The 23,324-nt window shown below is 41.9% G+C and overlaps 3 protein-coding genes across 3 annotated transcripts; all 3 read right to left on the bottom strand.

Moving 5' to 3' along the window:
- Positions 1 to 51: 51 nt before the first annotated feature.
- On the bottom strand, positions 52 to 3,985 carry LOC101756061 (uncharacterized protein YtfP). Its single transcript, XM_004963279.2, has 15 exons — positions 3,785 to 3,985; positions 3,520 to 3,711; positions 3,328 to 3,441; positions 3,143 to 3,230; positions 2,916 to 3,061; positions 2,731 to 2,832; positions 2,384 to 2,455; positions 2,188 to 2,287; positions 1,466 to 1,548; positions 1,151 to 1,228; positions 977 to 1,075; positions 820 to 870; positions 685 to 741; positions 571 to 612; positions 52 to 427 (listed from the first exon to the last, which is right to left on the bottom strand). The coding sequence occupies exons 1-15, from the start codon at positions 3,941 to 3,943 to the stop codon at positions 362 to 364; spliced, it is 1,449 nt and encodes a 482-aa protein (XP_004963336.1). The 5' UTR covers positions 3,944 to 3,985; the 3' UTR covers positions 52 to 361.
- Positions 3,986 to 5,230: 1,245 nt separating this feature from the next.
- Positions 5,231 to 11,473, bottom strand: LOC101755662 (plasma membrane ATPase 1). The gene is made up of 21 exons (XM_004963278.4): positions 11,155 to 11,473; positions 10,561 to 10,680; positions 10,345 to 10,443; positions 10,088 to 10,225; positions 9,848 to 9,982; positions 9,577 to 9,756; positions 9,282 to 9,488; positions 9,039 to 9,158; positions 8,843 to 8,962; positions 8,631 to 8,753; positions 8,398 to 8,502; positions 8,039 to 8,183; positions 7,659 to 7,823; positions 7,334 to 7,572; positions 7,215 to 7,247; positions 6,902 to 6,983; positions 6,643 to 6,803; positions 6,334 to 6,519; positions 6,039 to 6,221; positions 5,770 to 5,948; positions 5,231 to 5,539 (listed from the first exon to the last, which is right to left on the bottom strand). Exons 1-21 carry the CDS (start codon positions 11,206 to 11,208, stop codon positions 5,443 to 5,445), a joined length of 2,871 nt encoding a protein of 956 aa, XP_004963335.1. The 5' UTR covers positions 11,209 to 11,473; the 3' UTR covers positions 5,231 to 5,442.
- A 4,304-nt stretch (positions 11,474 to 15,777) lies between these two features.
- LOC101755252 (uridine kinase-like protein 3) lies at positions 15,778 to 22,128 on the bottom strand. Its single transcript, XM_004963277.4, is given in 17 exon segments — positions 15,778 to 16,367; positions 16,506 to 16,696; positions 17,146 to 17,228; positions 17,824 to 17,896; positions 17,967 to 18,060; positions 18,432 to 18,492; positions 19,161 to 19,221; positions 19,300 to 19,383; positions 19,523 to 19,717; positions 19,862 to 19,941; positions 20,370 to 20,466; positions 20,838 to 20,953; positions 21,040 to 21,109; positions 21,337 to 21,402; positions 21,404 to 21,429; positions 21,562 to 21,728; positions 21,901 to 22,128. Coding segments are annotated over 16 exon segments (1,470 nt in total). The 5' UTR covers positions 21,725 to 21,728; positions 21,901 to 22,128; the 3' UTR covers positions 15,778 to 16,357.
- Positions 22,129 to 23,324: the final 1,196 nt, after the last annotated feature.

The raw sequence follows: 23,324 nt of genomic DNA, 5'->3' as shown, positions 1-23,324 counted from the left end.
GACAGGTTGACTGCCAAGGTTCACAGGAATCTTCGTCAGAACCCAAAGTACTGAACGTTGACAATTCAGACAGAGGAACATACTTCGATGTGCATTCTGATCGGTCAAGTACAATTCACAACTTGTTGAACTAGATCGAAACTACTGTCATTCCAGACTGCAATTTGTATGCCTAGACTCTAACTACTGTATATGGAACCCATGTTAGGCTAGAGTAGTAGAGTTATGATTCACTAGCAAATGTAGCTCCCTAATCCTGGTCATCTTGGATATCCTCAAAATTAGTGATATCCCTGAATCATCCCCCCAGATGATCTAAGGAGTTACTTCATCACTCAATCCATTTGCTTCTATGATCCTTCTAGTTGCTTGTCAATGCCAACGTGCCTATGCTTGTCCCAGCTATGTACCCACCAGTCCATGCGTTCTGTGGAAAACAGACAACTAAAGCTAGTTACAAATCTTCTCCTGAGAAGTTTCAAGTTTCCATTCAAGACTTGTCTCCAAACTTTGCTGTGAGCCTTTTACTCTCTCAAGTAAACAATTCTTCACGAATTTTACACTACTTACCTGAAAGTTGAAACCACCGGTGACCCCGTCAACATTGAGTACCTGCAGAAAAAACACCCTCCATGAGATTATTGCATTATTGCTACCCATTAAAAGTTCATGTTCTATACTTACCTCTCCAGCAAAGAAAAGATTTGGCTGTTTCTTGCTTTCCATCGTGCCAAGTGATATCTATAACAACAGGGAAACAAGTTAGGTCCATGTGCAAGTTGATTCATGTTCAAGAAAAATGCAATCAAGAGTATGAACCTCTGAAATTGGAACCCCTCCGGCAGTCACAAATTCGTCTTTAAATTGGCCCTACGTACGATGATACCATAATAGGCAGTGAGTCTTGGCAGAAACGTTGTTTGCTGTCCTATTTTAGACCGAGAAATTTCAATTGGCATATAGGGATATTACAAACCTTCCCAACAACCTCAAATATCCATTGTTTCAACCGAAGGGCTATTGCGTTTAGATGATTATTTGGCATGGAGGCCCAGTGCATATCACCATCTAAATTCTGCAAACACGACTTTACTTGATTAAATCATCTGATTAAAGTGATGAGTAAAGAGCTATTCAGTAATCTTATGACCTCCTGTTCTAGCAGGAATCTCCAAAATCTCTTCACCAGGCCAAACTCCATGGGAAAGGTGTTATTTACTTTATGCTTCTGCAGGGATCAACATTTTTTAGTTCAACTTTGTCATTAATTCTTTAATGGAACTGCCAAAATGTTCACAAGAGAAATATTTCTCTAATGAATTAGAAGGTCATTTAAAACTTTGATCAAAATGCTCCAATGTGACACAGACCAGGAAGCAGTAACAAATGCTAATCCTGATTTGAAGATTTAAGGCACTAATTTTAGTATGTATGTAAATGCAAGAGTGCAAAGAAAGAAATGGACCGCATGCTGATCTTTGTAGTGGAATAGGATGCGCCTCATGTCCTCAATATGAATGTCAGGTACGAAGTCAACCATAAGCTTTCCTGTGTTGAAAGAAGTGTATAGATTTCACCAAAGAAATTGGATACTATTGACTGTACAGAAAGTCAACAGTAAGCTTTCCTGTCCTCAATTTTCATGTATTTGATGATAGACAGAAAAAAAAAAAACTAGAGAAGTGCATCAGATGAAGAGGCAAAACAGTAAATCTTGGATAACAGAGCAACAAGGAAAATAAAATATGCAACATATTACATATGTTTACATGGCAGGGTGCCATAGAAACTTAAAGGCTAGCAGAAAGGGCTAACCATCTGAATTTGAGGAAAGGAACAAAGATTCTAAATGATAATAAAATTGATATAGTTTACAGATGTCCAAATGCTCTTTACACTAAAAAAATTCTAATATGAAATTCAAATACAGTTGCATCATTAAGAAATTTGCTAACATGCATAATTCAGTAAATGATAATCTAAAAGGTCAACCGTTTCATTAAAGTAGCAAATTGCAGATGCATTGACGAAAGAGTACAATGGAGTGTTCTGCATCTTCTGGATGTACTGAGTACAATATGTTTTACAGCACAACAATGATGAGGAATTCAAATTAGAAATATGATAACGGTGACATTTTGCCCAGTTGTCAATCTACTGCGTCTTTCATTGCATCATAATTCATACCTTGGTAGTTGCATTGATGTAGTTCACGTGCTCCCCATGCAGACAATCGAAGAACAATAGGCCCACTAAGGCCCCAGTGTGTAACTAGCATAGGGCCAGTCTGTAACAAAAGGCACCTAGTGTAAGCAAATGTGCATGACTAGTTGACTACCTCTCTCAGAGTAAGCCCATTGCTGAAAAGAATTAGCCTGTTTACCTGAGTTAATTCCGGAGCACTCTTTTGTACGCCATCTAGCTTCAATTTTGCTTTGACTACTGGAAATGTAACCTACATAGCAGAAGAAAAGCGTAAATGTGGTTGCAGTTCAGTACTGCTCTCAAGAAAAGAAAAAAAAAACAACTGTGTACTCAGGTTTCCTTTATAAGGCACAAGTATTTGATGTTTACTCATGCTCCTTGGTAGAATAAACTATGAAAAAAATAGGTAAATGCACAGAGGAAACCTATGCAATTTGGCTGCACGAATTCTGAAACATCACTCTTACATTACTGGAGAGAATAATTCTTAGCATGGGAATCGAAATAGCATTTGTCGGTGCATACCCCAGCAAGATCAGCCAGTCGCTTGTCTGCAACCTTAAATGTGAATAAGCTGGGCACTGGTGAAATAATGGAGTGACCAAGTTGTGCAGCAATTGAATAGCCCTACAGGTAAGAAAAATGTTAAGAATGTAACTTTGTGACACGTTATATTTTGACAAGATGCAAAGAGAGGGGGACTCCCAGACCTGTTGGCTGCTCCCTGTCGCAACCAAAACATAGTTAGCGTTGAGGTAATCAACAAGATCAGCAGTACGCTTCTCAACCTTGAGGACAAACTTTCCATGCTGAGTCACAGATACACTAGGCACAGCTTTGCCGGCCTGCAGAGAAACTTCACCATTTGGTTTTGGACTGGTCAGGGAGTGACGACATGTGGGGGAAATTAACTGCAAAGACAATTAGCAAAAGGTACCTCCAAGTCTTCTGGCTTCGTTCAGCAGACAGTCTACTACTGAAGCTGAATTGTCAGTGACAGGAAAGACTCTGCCATCATCTTCCGTCTGACATGGCAATTAGCAATGGGTAGTTTGGTTCAGAGGAATGCACACACATACAGATTCTGAGTCAGATGTGGTGTCAACAAAGCTAGCTAGCTACCTTGAGCTCCACACCATGGTCTGTGAACCAGCGCATGGTGTCCTGCGGGCCATGAGCGGTGAAGAACGATCCTCGCAGCTCCTTGTCCCCCCTAGGATAATTTCTCGACAGTCCCTGCAGAGGAGCAACATTGCCACTTACCAAGCAAGCATAAATGACAAGGATAGAGCAATACTAGGGGATTGCGCATACCATGGGCTCAAGGTGATGGCCATTGGTGACGTTGCATCGGCCACCGCCGGAGACCTTGACCTTGGACAAGAACCTCCCTTTCTCGACGACGACGACGTTGAGGCGGGGCGCCAGGGTCTTGGCCCTTATGGAGGCGTAGACCCCCGCCGCGCCGCCGCCCACCACGACCAACGACTGCTCCTCGTTGTCCCTCTAGACACATGGGCAGCACCTAGTGTGAGGCGTTGGGGCAGCTCTTAGCGGTAAGCCTGTAAGATTGATTTACCTGCTGCTCGTGGGTGTGGTCGCCCGGGGATGCGCAGACGGAGGCGGGGATAGAAGAGGAGGAGGAGAGGCGGCTCCTCCTGCTCCTGGAGAAGGAGAAGGCGGTGGCGCGGCGAGCGGTGGAGAGGGTGGGCTGGAGACACGGCGGCCATGGCGGCATTTCGTCGAAGCTATCTGCCCCGCTTGCGGTGGTGGTGGGAGCTCTCGCCTCAACAAGTAGGCCGATTCAGTGTTATGGGCCGCTGCGGCATGATTGCTCTCCCTGGGCCGACTTGGGCCGGAGGGAGCTGCTTCACAACAATTGTCAGAACAATATTTGGGTAATGTTATAAATGGAATTGTATAGTGGTAAATTTTAGCAGTGTCATATTGAACGTTCGGATACTAATTAAGAGGACTAAACATGAATTAATTATAAAACTAATTGCAGAATCCCTGTGCTAATTCACGAGACGAATCTATCCTAATTAATCCAGCGTTAGCAAATGGTTACGGTAGCACCACATTGTTAAATCATGGACTAATTAGGCTTAATAGATTCGTCTCGCGAATTAGACTCCATCTATGCAATTAATTTTGTAATTAGCCTATGTTTAATACTTCTAATTAGCATCTAAACATCCTGACAGGTGCTAAACTTTAGCACGAATTTCCACGCACCCCAATTTATTTATACAGATGGTACATGTTCATGTTCTCCTTTAAAACTTTCCGGATGATATCAGTGGCCATGAGATTGTTTCCAGCCGTCACACAGCTCAGAAAGGCAGCCATCTGGCATGCAGGGACCAGCAGGCAACATATGAACCTACCTGCAGATGGAGCACAGATCTGGAACACATTGCATTGTTCCGGCAAAGGAAGCATCTCAATGCTCACCTCCAGCTCCATGCATGTATTTTATTCATTCATTGAAGCTGAAGCCCCAGACATCACATGCCACAACAGCTAGCCAATCATTCATCTATCGTCGGTAGGTCGATATTCCACAGCAAGAGAGAAAAAAAAAAAAGATACACAGACATAATCTTTCTTTTTCGAGGGTGTTTGCTATCACATCGGATGTTCAGGTACTAATTAGACTAAATATAAGCTAATTACAAAACTAATTGCAGAATCCCTAGCTAAATCGCGAGACGAATCTATTAAGCCTAATTAATCCATCATTAGCGAATGGTTACTGTAGCACCACATTGTCAAATCATGAACTAATTAGACTTAATAGATTCGTCTCGCGATTTAGCCTAGAGGTTGTATAATTAGTGTTGTAATTAGTATAGATTTAATACTCCTAATTAGTATCAAGCATTCGATGTGACGGGGGCTAAAATTTAGCCTCCTCCTCCCAAACACCCCCGGTAACAACACATGCATCCCATTCCCATGGACGGCCAAAAACTGTGCTCCCTTCGCCTTCAAGCACTTATCACTTATGTAGGATACTGGATAGGCGACCAAAACTTACTACTTACTAGTAAACCATGCGACGACAAGACATATTACAGAGATCAAGCGATTCCGTCTCATTTCAAGTACTTGGCGGTGATGTGATTGCAGTTCAGTTAAATAAAACAAAAGAGAGGCCGGCCACCGTCAAATTCACACTTCGGTGGCCAAAAAGGAAAAAGAAAAAAAATCCTTTCTTCTGGACAGGCAATATCACACTGTGTAGGACTGCTGGATGGTCTCGATGTCGAGCCCCTTCAGCTTGACAACAGACTCCACATGCCCCTTGAGTGTGTGAAGCTCCCGCAGCCTGCAAAAATCATCCACGGCCCCATCAATCAGCTTTGCATAATTATCAAGCACCTTTACTAACTATTGTCTACCAGTACCACAAAAGCCACTTTTCATCCCCCACAAATGGATCTATCAGTACTAATAATGCATTCATGAGGAAGAAAAAAGGGCAGGAGTGGACCTAAAGAATATGTTACACATAAGAAAGTACCAACTATTTAGCAACAAAGTCGTTTGTGGTCCTACCTTGCAATCTCGGCCCTCCTCTTCGCCTCTTCGGCCATCTGGTTCAGCTCATTGTACCCAGCCTTCTCTGGGAACATCTTGGCATCCGGTGCCTGCAGCCCGTGGAGGGTCCTCTGTGCATGTGCCCATTTCAGCTCCCTCTCCTCCTTACCAAAGTCCTTCTTCCTTGTAAATGCAATCTACAGGATGATGATGCACGTTAGCCACACGATCATCATGCCCAGCACTCCAATACACACTTGGTGCAGCATATATTATTAACTTATTACCCTTTGCTCAATGACCAGATCCCATGCTTTCCCACTAAGAACATATCTGATGAGGAACTTGATGATATCGAGCGGGAAGTAGAAGATGATGTTGTAAAGCCACACAATACCAGCCCAGCCCCACCCGATGCCTTTGATTGAAGTGAATGCCCAGTCAGCGTACACAGCAATCAGCGTAGCAATCTGCAATTAAACGGGAGATTTACCTCAATCAACTGATAACTCCCAAACCTATTCAGAAGGAAAGGGAGTAAGATGCCCTCAAAAAAAAACAGGAAAGAGAGTAAGAGCTCACCAGCTGCGCAACCAAGAAAGCAAAGACCAGTAGAAACCCAGGACGCTCAACAAATGACCAGCTCCGGGACCTTGTCACAAAGATGAGAGCTTGGCTGACAGTGCTGACTTGCAGGTAGACAGCAGAGGCAAGCTTTTGGAAATCATCTTGAGCAGTCTTCTCAAGGCTTTCAACATGAAATATTCTCTGAAATGTTTTAATACCAGTAAGCAAAAATAAGTAAAGGCCCTAAAAAAGTAGAAGTTCTCTAGCCAACCCTAGTGTTAAGAATAAATTTCAACTGAATTAACTCATGAAAAGAATCCTTACTGGGAAAAAGTCTGTCTTGTATGCAGCCCAAAAGAAGATGACAGTCATCATTGCCTGATATCCACCAAGGACAACTCCAGTTGTGAAAATTTCAGCCAGCTTCCAGCTGTCAGGTAGTGGAGATGGTTTTACACGATCCTTCGATATAGTCATTATGGTACCTATTCATCACACCAAGTTGTCAAATAGCATTAGAACCTTTCCTGGTTTCTACTTCAACATCTTTCGGAGACAGTGACTCAGTGAGGGAGGAAAGTACCATCATTTAGAATTGCTATGATTAGGACCATGAATGGTGGGAAATCAAATTTCCAAATGAGGGCAAGGAGCATAAATCCAAGCTGTCGAGATTAAGGAGAAAAAGTGATAGTTAAACCCTCAGGCAATATTGTAGGATCCATGTGTGTAATTGTAATGCTAGATGAGTATATAGAAAAGGTATGCATGGGAATATCACAAACAGTTTTGCTTGTGTTGAATTCAGTAGAAATTTAATTCCAAACGGAACCAGTGTGCAATGATCTAGTTTTAGGCTTTTAGCTCGGAAGTACTGACAGACAAGGAAAATATACCACGATACGGATGGTGATCGAGACAGCATAGATCTGTTATTCATAATAAAAATGCATTAGTCAAATAGCACAAGGAAAGACATAGCATAGTTGAGAGCATACTTCCACTTCTAGCATACCGTGTAATTCTTCATACGCTGGAAAATTGCGCGACTTGTAAGCACAGCACTAATGATCACACTAAGTCCTGGTTCTGTGAGGACAATATCTGAAGCACTCCTGGCTGCATCAGTTGCATCAGCAACAGCAATACCAATATCAGCTTTCTTTAGGGCTGGTGCATCATTTACTCCATCACCAGTCATGCCACAGATATGCTTCCGTGCTTGCAGACGTTTCACGATCTCATACTTGTGTTCTGGAGAAAAACAAATACTCAATTAATCCAGAATTAGATCATGACGCCTCCTCCCAACAATATTTGTTCCTCATTAAAAAACATACCAGGGAATACACCAGCAAAACCATCGGCTTTCTCGATGAGATCATCAACTGGTAAAGCAGCAATAGACTCATCCTTGTTCTGTCCTAACAAAGCAGAAGAAGGATACATATTTGTACCCATTCCTAGGCGACGTCCTGTTTCCTTTCCAATTGCCAGCTGATCACCTGAACGTTAGAAAACAAATCAAAACACTGGGATCAACAGAAACAGAGAACAATCTTGTCAGTGTGATGAAGCCACCACCAGACCACAATGTACTTCTATAAAAAAATATGTTCTATTAATGAATAGGATGTATCAAAGGCACATTCACTCAGAAATATGGAGCTGAAGAAATAGGAAATGAGATCATTTTGATACTGTTCATCTGGTACTATACCTGTGATCATCTTGACATTAACACCAAGGTTGAGTGCCCTTCGAATTGTTTCAGCACTGTCATGTCTTGGAGGGTCAAAAAGTGGCATCAGACCAACAAAGTGCCATGGGCCACCAGGACTTTCTTTCCTCCCCTCAGGTACTTCCTACATAAGTAAAACAGAACAGTTCACCACTAAGGCAAAATATGCATAAAACTGGTGATCTATGATAGTCATTACATTTAGTGGTGTGACTGATAGACAAAATGGACCTTGCATTTCTTTAAAAGAAGAAAATGGACCTAACATGCTCATGTTATTCTTGTGGTGAGTGCAATGTGGATAGCAAGCCAAGATAGAAGCTGCATTGTCTTCTCACCTGATATGCTACAGCAAGCGATCTAAGTCCACGCTCTGCAAACTTATCAATCACAGCGTGGACCCTCCTCTCTATCTCTGACTTGTTGTGAGCCAGATGGAGAATCTGCAGTCCATTCATTGAGCAATGGCATGATGTTATATGCAATGATATATAAATCTGAATGAAATGCTTTCATAAGGCAATGCTGAGATATCGAGCCATAATTAGTTAATTCTTGATTCTTGTGGTACCTGCTCAGGTGCACCCTTACTAACACGAAACATTTTGCCATCACTGTCTATGTATGTCAATGCTGTTCTTTTGTCAGTAGGATTGAATGGTAGGAAGTGAACTTCTTGGATGCCGGCACGTGCCTGCACAAAAACATGGACAAAGAGTCATTTTATCATATAAGCAATATAATCATCCGTCTCTGCTTCAAGCCTATGACAAAGCAACATGCCTCTTTAGGATCAGCTAGCATCCCAACTATAGCAGTATCAATAGCATCTTGGTTCTCCGTACGAGATGCTCTAGCAGCCATGAGAATCACTTGATCCTGAGTAATGCCTCTTTCAAACACCTGGATGACAAATTTGAAGTTATTTAAACCAGATATGAGAGAGCTAAGAGAATGCTAATAGTTGTTCCTCTCTCACCTCAACGAGGTTCTTGTCCACAGTAAGCTTGTTCAGGGTCAATGTTCCAGTTTTATCACTGCAAAGAACATCCATGCCAGCCATCTCCTCGATTGCAGTCATTCTCTTTGTGATAGCTCCCTGGAGAAATACTATTAAACTCATTAAATATTATATCAACAGAGAGGAAAAAACTGAAATCTGATGATATGATCATCCATAAAGAAAACAGAACTACAAAGATGTGATGATCCATCAGCAAACCTGTTGAGACAAACGATGTGACCCAATAGCCATAGTTACAGATAAGACTGTCGGCATGGCTATGGGGATGCCTCCAATGAGAAGGACGAGGAGGTTGTCGATTCCAGGGCGGTATGCCCTGTGCTGGATGGGATACATGACAATGATCTCAACAAACATCCCCACAGCAATTGAGCAAATACAGAAGTTCCCAATGGACGTCAAGACCTGCACCAATCAAGTAGTAATATGAGCAATGGAATACATTGATAATTCGGTCCAGAATGCATTCATATAGTCAGGGTTTCAATCTTGCCTTCTGGAAATGGCCAACTTGGTTTGTGGAGTCAACAAGATGTGCAGCCTTTCCAAAGAAAGTGTGAACACCAGTGGCAATCACAACAGCTTCGATTTCACCTTGCTTAACCGTTGAACCAGAATAGACGCCATCACCGGGACCTTTGGTGACCGGCAGTGATTCTCCAGTCAGGGCTGACTATTTTCACGCAAGAGAAGTTATGAGGAAAAGATCACAATGGCTCATCAAACGCTATGTGATTATAACAAAAGATGGCATTGGGAAGAACCTGATCGATCTTCAAAGGATCCCCCTCAAGGAGGCGTGCATCTGCAGGTATAATGTCTCCCAGTTTAATACTGACAACGTCTCCTGGTACAAGAATGGCTGCCTCTTCCTCAGTCCATCGGCCATCACGAAGCACCTGAACAAAATTAAGTTGGTTCAGACCTCTGGAAGGGCTCAGTAGACACAACAAGTCTTCGTGCAGAACATAGCGGGAAACAACATAAAGTGGATGGTAATTGACCTTGGCTTTAGGTGCAAGACGAGCCATGAGGGCAGCCGCAGCATTACCAGCATTGTTTTCCTCAATGAAACTGATTGTTGAGTTGATGACAAGCAGAGTTATGATGCCAACAAAATCCTGCCAATCCGGAGGCTTCCCCTGATGAACATTATCACAGGACAACTAGAATTAGTAATATAGTCCAACCAAAAAGAAAGCAGGGTGGAAAGAGCTTGAAAATGGAATCTGAATTCTGTTCATAGGTTTCACTGTCTTACCCCTCCGTTGGCAAGAGCAATGGCCATGATTGCTGCAGCCTCCATGACCCAGGAGAGTGGATTCCACATGAATCCCAAGAACTTGAGAAATTTGCTCTCCTGCAACCGGTAAAAAAAATCCCAACTTTAAGCAATCATTACATATGTGAAGCTGACAATTCGACGCAACCAGCACGCTGAGGGAGAGGGAAAGGGGTAACGTGAATGAAAGCAGACCTCCTTCTCCTCGAGCTTGTTGGGGCCAAAGATTTCGAGGCGCTGCTGCGCCTGCTGAGTGGAGAGACCCTCGCGGCTGCATCTCAGATTCTCGAACACCTCCTCGAGGGGGATGTTCTCCTGCAGAAAGGATAAGCAGCATCAGCTCAGTGACACAATTCCTTACATCAACAACTGTAGCTATGCAACAACCGTCACTGAATTGTCGCCATGAGACCTCCTACTACTACATGTAACAACAAGTATGCCCAGAATCAGACGGGCAGAAACATGCCAATGTCTCTACGAATGTACCTTGGACCCAAAAGGAGAAGTGAAGGAACCAGATTTGAGAAATAGGCAGAGAAATTAACGAAAAATCCCTGTGCCAAAATGCCACCTGGAATTAGGGAATCCACAGAACAAGGACCACGAGCCAGCATACAGGTTATCAAGGTCTTTGCTAAAAGATGCGATTTTCGTAGAGCATGAACAGCAATCTAGGAAAAAGGAGCCGAGAAAGTGCAGAAAGGCGCAGGCTTCAATTTCCCAAGAAGTCGCTCGTGCAACAAGCCAAAGAGAAATTTCTCAAAAAAGAAAAGAGGAGAGGCATACCAGGTCCACGGCCTCCTTGAGGACGGCGTCGAGGTTGCCTTCCTTCTCAGCCATGGAGGCGGCCTTCCCTCCTCACGGATCTCCCTCCCTTGTCTGTCTGTCCCTCTCCTGTTCGTGCTGTTCCCCTTCCAGATTTATATGCAGCAAACAGGAAAGCTTGCTGGTGAATGTGGCTTTTCACCTCTGGATAGATGGATTGGGGTGGGTGAAACTGCGAGCGAGGGCGGGATGGGATGAGGTGGTTCTTGGTGGGGGTGGTGAAGAACTGGCGAAGAAGAAGGGTCAGGCAAGGGTGGCAGCGAGTAGAGAGGAGTGGGAGTCCACAACAACAACACACATGGGATGGATGGGACACGCACACCCAAGGAGACAAGATCTTCTGTGGAGCAAAACAAAAACCAACGGATAAAAGGAAAGCATGGAAACAAATTTCAAAAATGATGATATTCCTATTTTATGCTGTGCTTGGGCTCTGGACGATGGGCACCTTTCATCAATCATCATACGAGACTTCTTCTTTTCAACTGATAAAGATGTTTTATGAGAGATTTTGGAAACTTTCCATTAGTGGTGTGGCACTTTGTTGATACAGAGTACATTATAAGAGAGACTTTTTTTAGGGGTTAAACATATATCTATGGGTCCATCGTAATGTTTGAATAGTTCTAAATATAGGGTTGGATATTGAGACGCATCTAACATGAACACTATGGTGCAGGATGGTGTAGTCTATGTGGAAAGATAGGAACTAGTCGAGGATTAGGAAAAGTACTCGTAGCAATAAGAGTAGAACTCGTCTAGTCGAATCTGACTAGCATTCGTGTAATCAACTGACCTGTAACCCTGCTCCCGACAATATAAGGCGAGACTGGGACCCCTACAAGGCAATTCAATCCAACCAACATACAGGACGTAGGGTATTACGCTATTCAACGGTCCAAACCTGTCTAAATCGTGTGTCTGCATTTACCTTCGAGTTCCTGATCTCAACGAGCCCCACTAACTAAAATACTACCTCGGGCACCCTCCTCGGTAGGTTGCCGGGTTTAAACACCGATAGCTGACGCGCCAGGTAGGGGCTCTCGTCGAGAATCCGCTGGCGAATTCAATAGCACAAGTCATCATCAACCAATTGTCGCGTTTGAAGCAGGTGTAATATTCGTCTTCGTCTTTTGAGTTTGTATCGCAGACGGCGTTGGAAATTTCCGCCGCCACATTGCGCCAGCCTCGGAGAAGAAGAACAAACCATGAAAGCTCCAGCGCCAAGTTCTGGAGAATCTAGAATTTTGATGAATTTCCGATTTCTAACGTAGTAATATCAACCCCACACACACCATTTGAAACTAGAACCCGGCACAGCTTTTCTTAAGATAAGACGTGTGGTGGACGAGCTGAGCACCTGCTACCTCTAGTTTGTGTACGTCCTGTGATCAATCAACGATTTCAAAGGGAAGTTAGGTAAAGATGATTGTGTGTGAGTAGTAAAATGGCCAGGTGGTTGTCGTCTGCGAGCAAAAACAAGAAAACAGGTGACCCCTGTACGGACCGTACTGCTGGACTGCTGGTGCTGGCCTCTCAAATCTCGTGCTGAAGTTCAACTCCACAATATCCTCCTCCTCTCTTTTTCTTCCAGCAAACGATCAATCTCACGCACTGGATCGGAGAGGACTTCTACGGGCACGCAGCGGGTTCAAATTAACCTTCTCAAGATAACGATGAGCCGTTTTTAAAGATTTCCTTGTGTTGATCTGTTTGTCTGAAACGAAAATTAAAAAGACATTACAACGAAGGTTATTGCCAAATCTTCGATGAGCCGTTTTTAAAGATTTCAGAAGAATGCAAAACGGACGGCGTCTTTTGAATCGATGAGAAGATGATCGTTTCTTGTGAAGCTGGCCTGACTTATAAAACTGGGAGCATCGAGTTAGAGAAGGGCATGTGGCGCGCATCGATCGCCTGCTACTTCCTCTAATTGAATTAATTTATACCGTAATGGAAAGATTAGGTCAAAGTGTTGGCGGTCCAAATCATTCCCAAAGCTCTCCGGCCGATTCGTTTTAAAAGATCATTCCCAAAGCCTGGCAACACAAAAGATAAAAGAAAAAAAGGATAAAAATTGACAGCTGCTCTTGCCCCCGGATGGCTGGATCGCTTGTCGCTTAATTCGCGCCACCTGTCCTCCCTGCTTTCACTCTCCGACGCCGCTGGTGGATATGCATGGTTGGTAAGCACAGCCGGTAGGTGACAAATGACATCTACGTGATCACACTCCATTATTGGTGATCTGCCGGTAAGTAAAAGGAAAATGCATGGATATATGTAAATTCTGTATCATACAAGCCCGGTCCTTCTACTAATAGTAATAAGCGTGACAGCTGAATAATGAAAAAAAAAACCTAGCTTGCTTTCCTCCAATTACTCCATAATTAAACAAATTTACTTGTTGTTTACGCCTGCCCCAGTCATTAGCTAGCTTAGTTGTGCCATTGTAGACAAAGGAGGAAGAAGAAGAAGAAGAAGAAGATTCGGTAGTACAACATGCAGGCCACAAACAAGATCAGCGGGGATATGGTTGCATTGATTTGGCAACGCAAGCACACCAAGCAGGGGGAGGAGATCTACTGACAGCTAGCTGAAAACAACTACACATATACACAGTATATATGTGAGAGCATGGATCCATTTAATTATTTGCCAATAATGATCCAACCAATTGAGTTGAAAATCATATGCATTGTGCATGATCGATGTGGCGTCATTTGGATCGTAACAATCTGCCGCTTACGGAATCATGACGATCATTAGCAAGTTGGCAATCACAACAATTTTGACATTCCTTTCAGCCTTTAATTTCGTACTTTACAGTGCACGGAAGTAGTAATTAGCGCCCACGTTGGATGGATAGATTGCTTACAAAGTAGTGGATCACAAAATGAGATATTGCAATCCAAGTAGTTGTTCACCACAAACATATAGAAAAACTCGAATCAGTCCATTATTAGTTATTTGCAACCAGGCAAGGTACAACCTATTCGTATGCTATGATGGTTTCGTTTAAAAGAAAAATAATACAAAATGATTTGAGTTGCTGGTCACAGCACAGCATTCTGCATACATACAGTGCAGATCAAACTGCATCCAGATGTTCCAATAAAAAAAAATAAGGGGGGGCACAAGAGAAGAGAACAAAGTAAACTTGGTCAGGTTCAGGCCTTGCTTTTTGTTTAAGAAAAAGAAAAAGAAAAACCTTTCAACCCTTTCCCTCTTCTTCTTTTCAGAAAGACAAAGCAACATGGTGTGCCTATAATTTTCAGAAAGGCCCAATCAAAGGTGAAATGAACTAACGACAATGCACTTTAGGTGGTGCAATCACAGTCATGCACTTTAGGTAACGCCGATTTGTATATCTTTGGGCCTGCTCATCATTACTTTATGTTTGTTGTTTCACTTACAAGAAGGCCTGAACGCATGCTCACACAATTCATCTCATCATTTTCCTTTTTCTTGTCATTTAGAACCAACATATATGCTTTTTCCTGCTCCTATTAAGGAGTAATTCCATACATTTATGCTCTTAATTTTGACATCTTGGCTAACACAAAAGTTTTAATGTCTTTTTAATTTAGGATTAAACCAAAAGGAATAGGAATTAAGATGAGCACAATCTAGTATTCATTAAAAGGAGTAGAACCAATGCAAACACCTCCTCTTTAGTAAGGGGTGCTTTATTTTATTGCCAAACAGCCATGGAAGAAATAAAAATCGTGTGGTACTGCTGACGAAAGAGGTTGTTGCGTTGGCCTTTCAGAGCAAACGTAACAAAAAAAAGGGTTATTTAAGTAAGGAATTTAGATAGGATTTCCTTTTTCTCTCTCTCATTTGCTGATGAGTGGACTAGACAGGCACATGTGCATGCGGTGTAATTTCGGACGGAATGAAGAAGGAATACACATGTTTTGGAATAAAGCATCTCATACCCTCACATCCCTTACATTTTTTTTCCCGGGTATAAATCCAACTCAACGCACCACAATACAATCACAACCACTTATCCTAACACGCATCTAAACTTGCTAGCACTACTTTACACATATAATGGTCCATGGTTCTTAGCTGATCTTGTAACCACCTGTATAATAAGGAAAACAAGGAGGGTATGATGATTTTTTCCTTTTTAACAATTAATGGAGAAGCAACCAGATCACAGGATGCCAGCTCTTTAATTTGGAAGCTATCTAGCCAATGATTATCTGATTAACTTGTCATCACATGGATACCCTGCTGTCGATCGTAGTGAGATGATGGATCCTATGATGATGGGCGCCAGCCATGTGGCCCTGATGAGTCCAAACGACTTCTTCAGCCATCCTGACCAGCTACATACAGCATTGTTGCTAATTGATCTCCAACTCGTAGCGACATGCCAACATGCAAAAAGAAAAAAGAAAAAATTAAGTCATTCTGCGATTCAAAATTTGTTTAAAAACAAATCAGGATGACTTTTTTTTTTGGACGGATGGAGTACAGTACTAGTCGGAGTAGAAGGAACCTTCATCTTTCGACAAAGATTAACGCCACAACGCATGGAGACAGACCAGAGCATTCCAGTGATCACAAGGAAAATTTGATGGCTGGCTGGCTACATTTTTCAGGATTTATATTGACCTCCGGGGTTTGTGAATAAAGAGGTGGTAAATATACAAGACACGGATGGGTAACCCAGCCAACAGACGAGTTCCTCTAAGACCGACCAACGAACTACACTAAGCTGGGAATTGCCTTTGAGGGCCTTTCAAGACAAGACGAATTTGTTGGTGAAAGATCAAATCCTTTGGTTCAGCGCTAGCGCTGGAAGTTCCGATGAACCGGGACACCTTTTCCTAGTTTACATGAAATGAAAGCAAAACCAACATATATTCCATCCCCTGTAGAGGCTGCAGAACACGACCCTCTGTAGTTCCAAAATGGGCTGGAGACAAGGCTGCTTAAGAGACGAGACGTCTCATGGCACCGGAAAATGGAATTGCTCCAATTATATTAAGAGGCGAGATCAGTCTGTGATGTTCCATGGTACACAGTTTTCCCGGTAACGAATACATCGATTATAATATGGGCATTCCAGAGTTTTGAAATGCGGATATAAGTTTCCCAAAATTGGAGATTATGCCGCAGCTGGGGCTTGCTTTGTGTCTGGGCAAAACTCTCACAAAAGCCTGCAAAGTTTAACAGTGAGCCTGTCAATCACTTGCATGACAATTCTCAAGGATATGTTCTTGCAGATGTGCTAGCTAAGTGATAAGAGTGTGTGATGTCGTGATGAATGAATTAAGACACTTGTAGTAACAGCTCACCTGACACGATTTTTATCCTCGCAGAATAAAGGAGTTGATGACTGATAGTCGTCTGTTCCAAAATATCTGTCTCCAAACTCACCCATTCCAGGGATCACACGGAAATCATCATTTAGACCAAACTCAATCTCTGATGTCACGATCTTCACTCTAGGGAATCTCTTGCTCACCACATGCACTCCTTGGGGGGCCTGGGATAGCAGCAAAAAAGTGATGAGTTTTATGGTTTTCAACCACTGCACACTAACTGCAAAGGTAATGCCTCGGTAAACATGCGACCATGTATATCAGTGATGAGAAACTAAATCTAATAACTAACTTCACACTGAAATTAGAAAAGTATCATTTTCTGAACCCTCCTGATGGAACAACATATAAAAAGGTTGTCAAATTGTAATACGAAGATTATTATTAACTAGTAGTTACAGTTACCAAATTGCTTCAGTGGTATTAGTCACAATGGACAATTAAGATGATAAAGCTAGGAGACAATAAGCTCCAGTAAACCATGATATTTTTTTATAATATGTTATTTCTCCCATGGAGTAACAAGCACAACCCGTGAGCTTCAAAGAGTAGGCGAGTCTAAATGGCACAACACTCCAATAAAAGAAAATGCTCAGCAGTTCAGACGACTTACTGAAATAAGATTGAGGAATATAATATTTGCTTCCTGGACACCCTTCTTCAATAGAAGCGAGATGGCTTGAACTGCTGAATTTCCTGATGAAAACATGATTAAATGAGATGACATTAATATCCAATAGTACATAAACATATATTGAGAACGGATTTTTTGTCCAATGAACACAATAGTAGAGAACTAGAAATATTTGCATAGGAAAATGATGCCTTTTACTAAAGAGCACTGAAGTACCTCCCTTCTATGTGCTCGAGCCTTCCTAGTAAAGGTTTGTTGAGGGAAAAAAAGCTTAAGATTAGTGAGGGTTTGAGCCCCAAGTTTTAGCTGGCTACAACTCAGCTGGAGCTCGAATGGCTTGAGCTTTTCAAATAAACTCAATAGCCAGCACTGGTGAGTGCTCGTTGCTAGGACTTGGATAGAAGGGATTGCTTTATCTACAGATTGACCCCATTGACAAAAGGATTCCACAGTTAAATCACACAGGCTTAGGTAAGGATATAATAAAATTAGGGAGATCGAAAAGTTTTTGCAGGTTGCATGCATATTGATTATTGACAGAATGGTACTATTGTGTCATGTGCATGGAGGGGAGAGGGCGATTCAGATTTTTGTAATTTCATCCACATGAAAAGTAGTGTAGTCCAGTGCATAGGTATGTAGGAATAAACAACAAACCTGTTCCCAGTATGGGGTCCAAAAGCAGAACATGCCTATTTGCAATATCTTTCGGTAAATTATGATAGATGAGCTGCAAAGAGATTTAGATCTTAGTAATTTGACTCAACCTAACACATGCGGCAAAAGTCGAATAAACAGACCTGTTGCCCATTGTCTCCTTCCCTATGAATAAGAATCTTCCCAATCTTTATACCTTTACAGCAAGCCCGTAGTGCATTCTCCATGCTTTCACCACTGGAAAGCAATTGTAACAAATCATTAGCAAAACACAACATAGATGCCTTAATATGTGCTAAATTCTAGTGCTGAGGGTTCAGCAAAGCATTTCTATAGACAATGCAACTATATTGTATTTGTAGGGAGTAGATCATACAGCACACATAAATGAGGCTGAAAACGAAGTTCAGTACAACCAATAGAATTCGTAAGTGTTGATGGATCATTTTTGCACAGGCTGTCCAGGACATACTGTCAGCATAATGATATCACTAAGATACTATCATGGCATAAAATCAGGAAGTTTTGGCACTATGTGAGTGCCATTCATTAGTTCAATTAGAGCCTCAGAAAGCATACAAGGGAAATATTTTAGAAACAGTCGGTACCTCCTAATCACTGAGATACCACACAATCTTTTGGAGAACTCCACACCAGTGTAAACAGATCCTGAATGCATAAGAAACTGCATCAGGGAAAATATATAAAGCACCGACCATAAAGAGTACAAGCACATGTAGGCCTACCAAATAGGTTTGTTACAAGAAAACATAATTAAGAACTATGGAAGAAGATAAATCACTGTCCCCAATAACCATAGCAATAACATGCACTATTTGTACCAACCATGTCAAACTTTTCCTATGCTGCTAAAGCATGGAATTTTGAGTATGCAAGCAACACTGAACAAGCGATATAAATAATTTCTAGCAAGTCTTATTCACACTTTTGTACAAAATTTGCATCAAGTCTCTGTCAACTGAGGACCAAAACATGGCTGTACTTTGGCCCTCCCAGTTTGGATCAGTAAAAATATTGGTCCGGGAACTTTCCAATTTAGCTTGAGTATAAGTTTGAAATATTAAGCAAATGATCATTGCTTTTTGCTTGTGTGCAAGATAATCGAATTAGCTAATAAGGACAAACCATATTAAAGCAAATAGGATGGTAACAGCTGTAGCATGCAACGACTTTGTCAAGATTCAAAAACCATAAGCTTTATACTTTGCCATGTTCTCTTGAAGCATGTACTCCCATTGTGTTTGAAGAGGTAACTCATATGCACTACAAGAACACCAGGAACTATATGAAGATAACCACTGTGCAATACTACTTACCAGTAGGAGTAATGACCTGCTTTTCCTGGAACGGAAGATGACCAAGACCATGCTCGACAACCTATTTTCCACAGGGAAATTCAAGCTACCATGCGAACCCATATAAAAGAAAACTCATCAAATACATGTATATACTGACCAATCGAATCAACCGATCAGCATAAAATATGAAATCATGTGTTGCTGTGGCAGCATCCCGTATAATTGTGTGCATGCCTCTTATCTGAAAGAAAGCAGCAAGAACACAGTTATACAAAATGAAAGCTGATTAAAGAATTGCATATTACATTCAATTTTACTACAATGAATCAAACAACACGCAGGTTTTGCAAAAATAGAAAATATATGTTTACATTAGGTACCTGATAAGTAGTCTGAATTACATACAAATTGGGGTGTATTTTACATAGATCATGTTGTCCAAGTTTAGTCCGGATATGCTGAACAATTAGGTCAATCGCCACATCATTATCTCCACCTCGTGGGATTATAATATCAGCATATTTCTTCGTTGGCAGGATGAAATCTTCAAAAGCAGGCTTAACAAACTTTGAATACTGCAGAAAAAGAGTTGCATTCAGTGATAAAATTAGCAAAGTCGTCAAGTGTGTACATAACAGATGAAGAGGACAGACATTCAAGTTCAGCTAAATGTTGTTAGATGTAATGGGGGAAAATTGAAATGGAAGAAGCTGTGCAACCTGATCTAACACAGTTTTGATATCTCTACCCTTCTCAATGGTATCACGACGGATCCTCCTTGTTAACCGCACATCAGCATCTGAGAAATCAATAGAAGTGAATGTAATAAAAGCTATACACTCCCATGAAATGGATTAGTGCACATTGAAATCCTAGAGTTCACTGACAGGCAAATACTATGTTCAACATGTGGCAATGAAACAAAGCTCACAATGAACCAGTTGGGCATATATTGAATTGATAATTTACAGCTATCTTGATATCCATTGCTGAAAGTTCACAACAAGCAAAAGAAAAACTCTTACCGTGATGTCAGAATATCCTAGTGAACAGTATCAAATAAACATGAACGGATCAAAATAAATTAAATCGATAGGATGGAAAATATTAGCAGCGCTGTATAATATATTTCTAATTCATGTAATAGATAAAAATGAATTTCCAGAATATCTATAGGCAAGAGAGGGACAGTTAAATATCATCATCTCATAATGCAAATATCAGTACCTGTATCAACGAAGATCTTCATATTCATCAAATCCCGGAGACGGGAATCATGAAAAACTAGAATGCCTTCCAAAATAATCACATCCGAAGGATTAACCTGGCAGCAATAGTAAAATTAGCGCTGCTTGTAAAAATCAAGTTGAACAATAGATCAATAAATAACGTGAAGAGATCAGAAGAAAGCTAGCTCTTTTGCCAAAAAAAATTACAATATGAAACCAATGTGAAGAAATAAGTTGTTGGCCAAATAGTGTGTCATATAACACTATAGATGGTTTTTACAATAATATTTTTGGAGTAAGCTGTAATTGGGAGAAGTCAGAACATTGAAAATTCTTCAGCACAATGTGCAGATGTTGATTGGCAATTTAAAGCTGGATATTCAGAGTTTATAGAGCTCAGGACTATGCAACCATCAGTATACCAGGTTTGTGGATTATGGATAGCTCCAAACTTAAAGGGTAGTACCTTCCTTGCGTTTGGGACACTCTTGTATGTCTTGAAGTTGTAGTTAGGAATGTCAACAGCCTTGCCATGTTTCAAGTTTTTCATACAGGACAGAAGTAACTCTGTATCAAATGCATCTGAAATTGGAGCATGAACAGCAGAATAATCAGTGACAATCTCTCGGGACCAGGACAATAAATTCTTGTGGAAGGATGAATTCGACCTGGATGATCAAAGTTATAATCATGAACATGGATTAATTCCTCATCAGTCAGTCCATAGTAAAAGGACTCCTGCAAAAACATCGGAGAAACAGTCTCATTGCTTGTGCAAGATTTGCAAATATATTGGTCAGAATGTCACGATAATTTAGCATATAGTTCATTTTCAAGCAAGATATCATAGTATCACACGACATCGTCAGTAATGCAGAACTAGTATTATTAGTATAATGCACATGTATATGCCACAAGATGAGAGGTTAGAGCAGAAGACATAACCAAAGCAGTAAAGCACCAACCTGTGTAACAACCACCACGCGCTGATCACGCAGCTGATCAATGATCATTTTGCAAACAGTACTTTTTGCCTGAAGATGCACCCCCAGCAACACCTGCACCCCGAAGCTGCATTAGAGCGTGCCGCATTCGGGGGCAACTGGCTACACTATGTTAAGCAATTGGCTTGTCCTATTGAATTATTATGGCACAGCAAAAAAAAAAAAAAAGCAATCAAGTATACTAACCTATAACAAAGGGCTCCTGGTGGCCATTTTCCAGGCCTGACGTCGTCGGTTGTTCCTCGGCAGACATGGAACCTTGGAGGCTCAGGTCGTCCAAACGGAGCGCGGAGTAATGGACCCCCGCGGCGGCGGCATCAAGCACTTGGTCCACCGATTTCGAACCCATATACCTACTGATTTCACCCGGGGGTGTCAGGCAAATCAACGACAAATTGTACGTGCATACTGAGAAAGATTAGATTCTTGGTGCCACCCTACTGGCGATGGAAAGATTCGATTTTTGTTGAGAGCAAGATGAAAATCCACCCACGGAAGCAGGCAAGGTAGGATCTTGTTTCTTACCGGAGGGAGGGACCTGCGCAGCGCCGACGCCGCCCGGGAGGAGGAGGAGCGGAGGGGAGGGAGAGCGGTGGCGCAGCAGCCGCGGCGGAGGGATGGGTGGATCTGGATCGGGGGAAGGGGAGGGGGGGAGGTGGAGGCGTGCTCGGCGCGGCGGGCGGTGGAGAGAAGCGAGGCGTCTGCTGACAATAATTAGGGAAAGCCTATGAATGAAATACGGGACACCAAAGAATGGCTCTAAATTCTTCACTTTCAGAGCGTAATGGGCTTTCCTTTCCATCCCCTCTTGCTCGGCCTATTGTATATAACTTTTTGTTGCTTGGGCCCTAGAAGAGAAACTGTACTAGTCCCTCGTCATAAAAATAAAATAAAAGAAAAACTATACTAGTGATAATTATTATATCTGTAAATAGATGCAATGATTAAAGTAGGATGAGATCATTACCTCATTTTGAAATTTGAATCGCGTGGGATTTTCAAAGACACCGTTTTGACATGAAAAGACTCTTGCTGAAGAGGCCATTTTTGACACACCATATCATTTAAAGTTTTGCATTTTTTGCCTGTGGAACCTCTGTCCAAGCGCTTAAAGATGAACGGAAATTGACATGGTTTTGCAGACAAGTGATTCCGATCCACCACCCACTACGGTGCCTAGAAGCAAAGCAATTATAAATGCACGTACAAGAAGTCAAAAACTTAGCTACGACGAAATGGACGGGTTTGGTACGTGCTAGATTTTTTTTTTGAAAAAAATAAAAAAATAAAAACCTCGTACGTGATAGGTTTTGCATGCAGGATAATTGTAGAGTTTTGCTGCACCGCAACGCGCAACAGGTTATATAATGTCTGGTTACGAGCTGAATGTGACCGGTACGACGCATGATGATGTCCTGATGGATCAGTATGCAGTTGAAAGGATGGGATCGGCAGAATAGGATACCCAGAAGAACACACTGGCATGCATGCATGCTGAGTCAGCTCATGCGTGACGGCCGGACGGTAGCTGCTGTTGGATTCGAATTCCATCACTGTACGTTCTCTGCTTCTTGTTGTGTTTGTCCGTGTGTGTGACGTGGCAGAGGCAGCGGCAGCAGCAGCTAACAACATCACTGTACGACGATGTCGATCTATTCTTTCAAGGGTGCAGGATAGAGCAACAAGCTAAGGTCGGCGATCACGCACGTGCTACTACTATATTATGATTATCTTGGTGATTGAGAAGCAAAACCTTCATTCCCATCGATCAACATGTTTTTTTTAATAAATGGAGTGGTAGATTTTATTTTATTTTTAAAAAAAGGATGGTAGAGGTAGAGTAGTCAAAGCAGGTGTGGCGTTTCGTTCTGCGTCACACGTCGGCAGCAGTGCGTACGGATTTTGTTTTGACGGCCGGATAAATATCACATCACGTCATTTTGACTGAC

The sequence above is a fragment of the Setaria italica genome, chromosome III (genome assembly GCF_000263155.2).
Source record: "Setaria italica strain Yugu1 chromosome III, Setaria_italica_v2.0, whole genome shotgun sequence".
NCBI lineage: Eukaryota > Viridiplantae > Streptophyta > Magnoliopsida > Poales > Poaceae > Setaria > Setaria italica.
Note: the sequence above shows the minus strand (reverse complement) of the source record. Positions and strands in the feature narration are given on the sequence as shown.

Bases quoted from the DNA above. Each gene is read 5' to 3' on its own strand.
- LOC101755662 (XM_004963278.4), bottom strand. From the start codon at position 11,208: ATGGCTGAGAAGGAAGGCAACCTCGACGCCGTCCTCAAGGAGGCCGTG. The intron at 8,963-9,038 runs GTGAGAGAGGAA...TTTGTCATCCAG, and splicing joins TGGACAAGAACCTCGTTGAG to GTGTTTGAAAGAGGCATTAC. The intron at 8,754-8,842 runs GCATGTTGCTTT...GTTTTTGTGCAG, and splicing joins TGCTAGCTGATCCTAAAGAG to GCACGTGCCGGCATCCAAGA.
- LOC101756061 (XM_004963279.2), bottom strand. From the start codon at position 3,943: ATGCCGCCATGGCCGCCGTGTCTCCAGCCCACCCTCTCCACCGCTCGC. The intron at 2,833-2,915 runs GTCTGGGAGTCC...TCTTACCTGTAG, and splicing joins CGACAGGGAGCAGCCAACAG to GGCTATTCAATTGCTGCACA. The intron at 2,288-2,383 runs GTAAACAGGCTA...CTTTTGTTACAG, and splicing joins GTGCTCCGGAATTAACTCAG to ACTGGCCCTATGCTAGTTAC.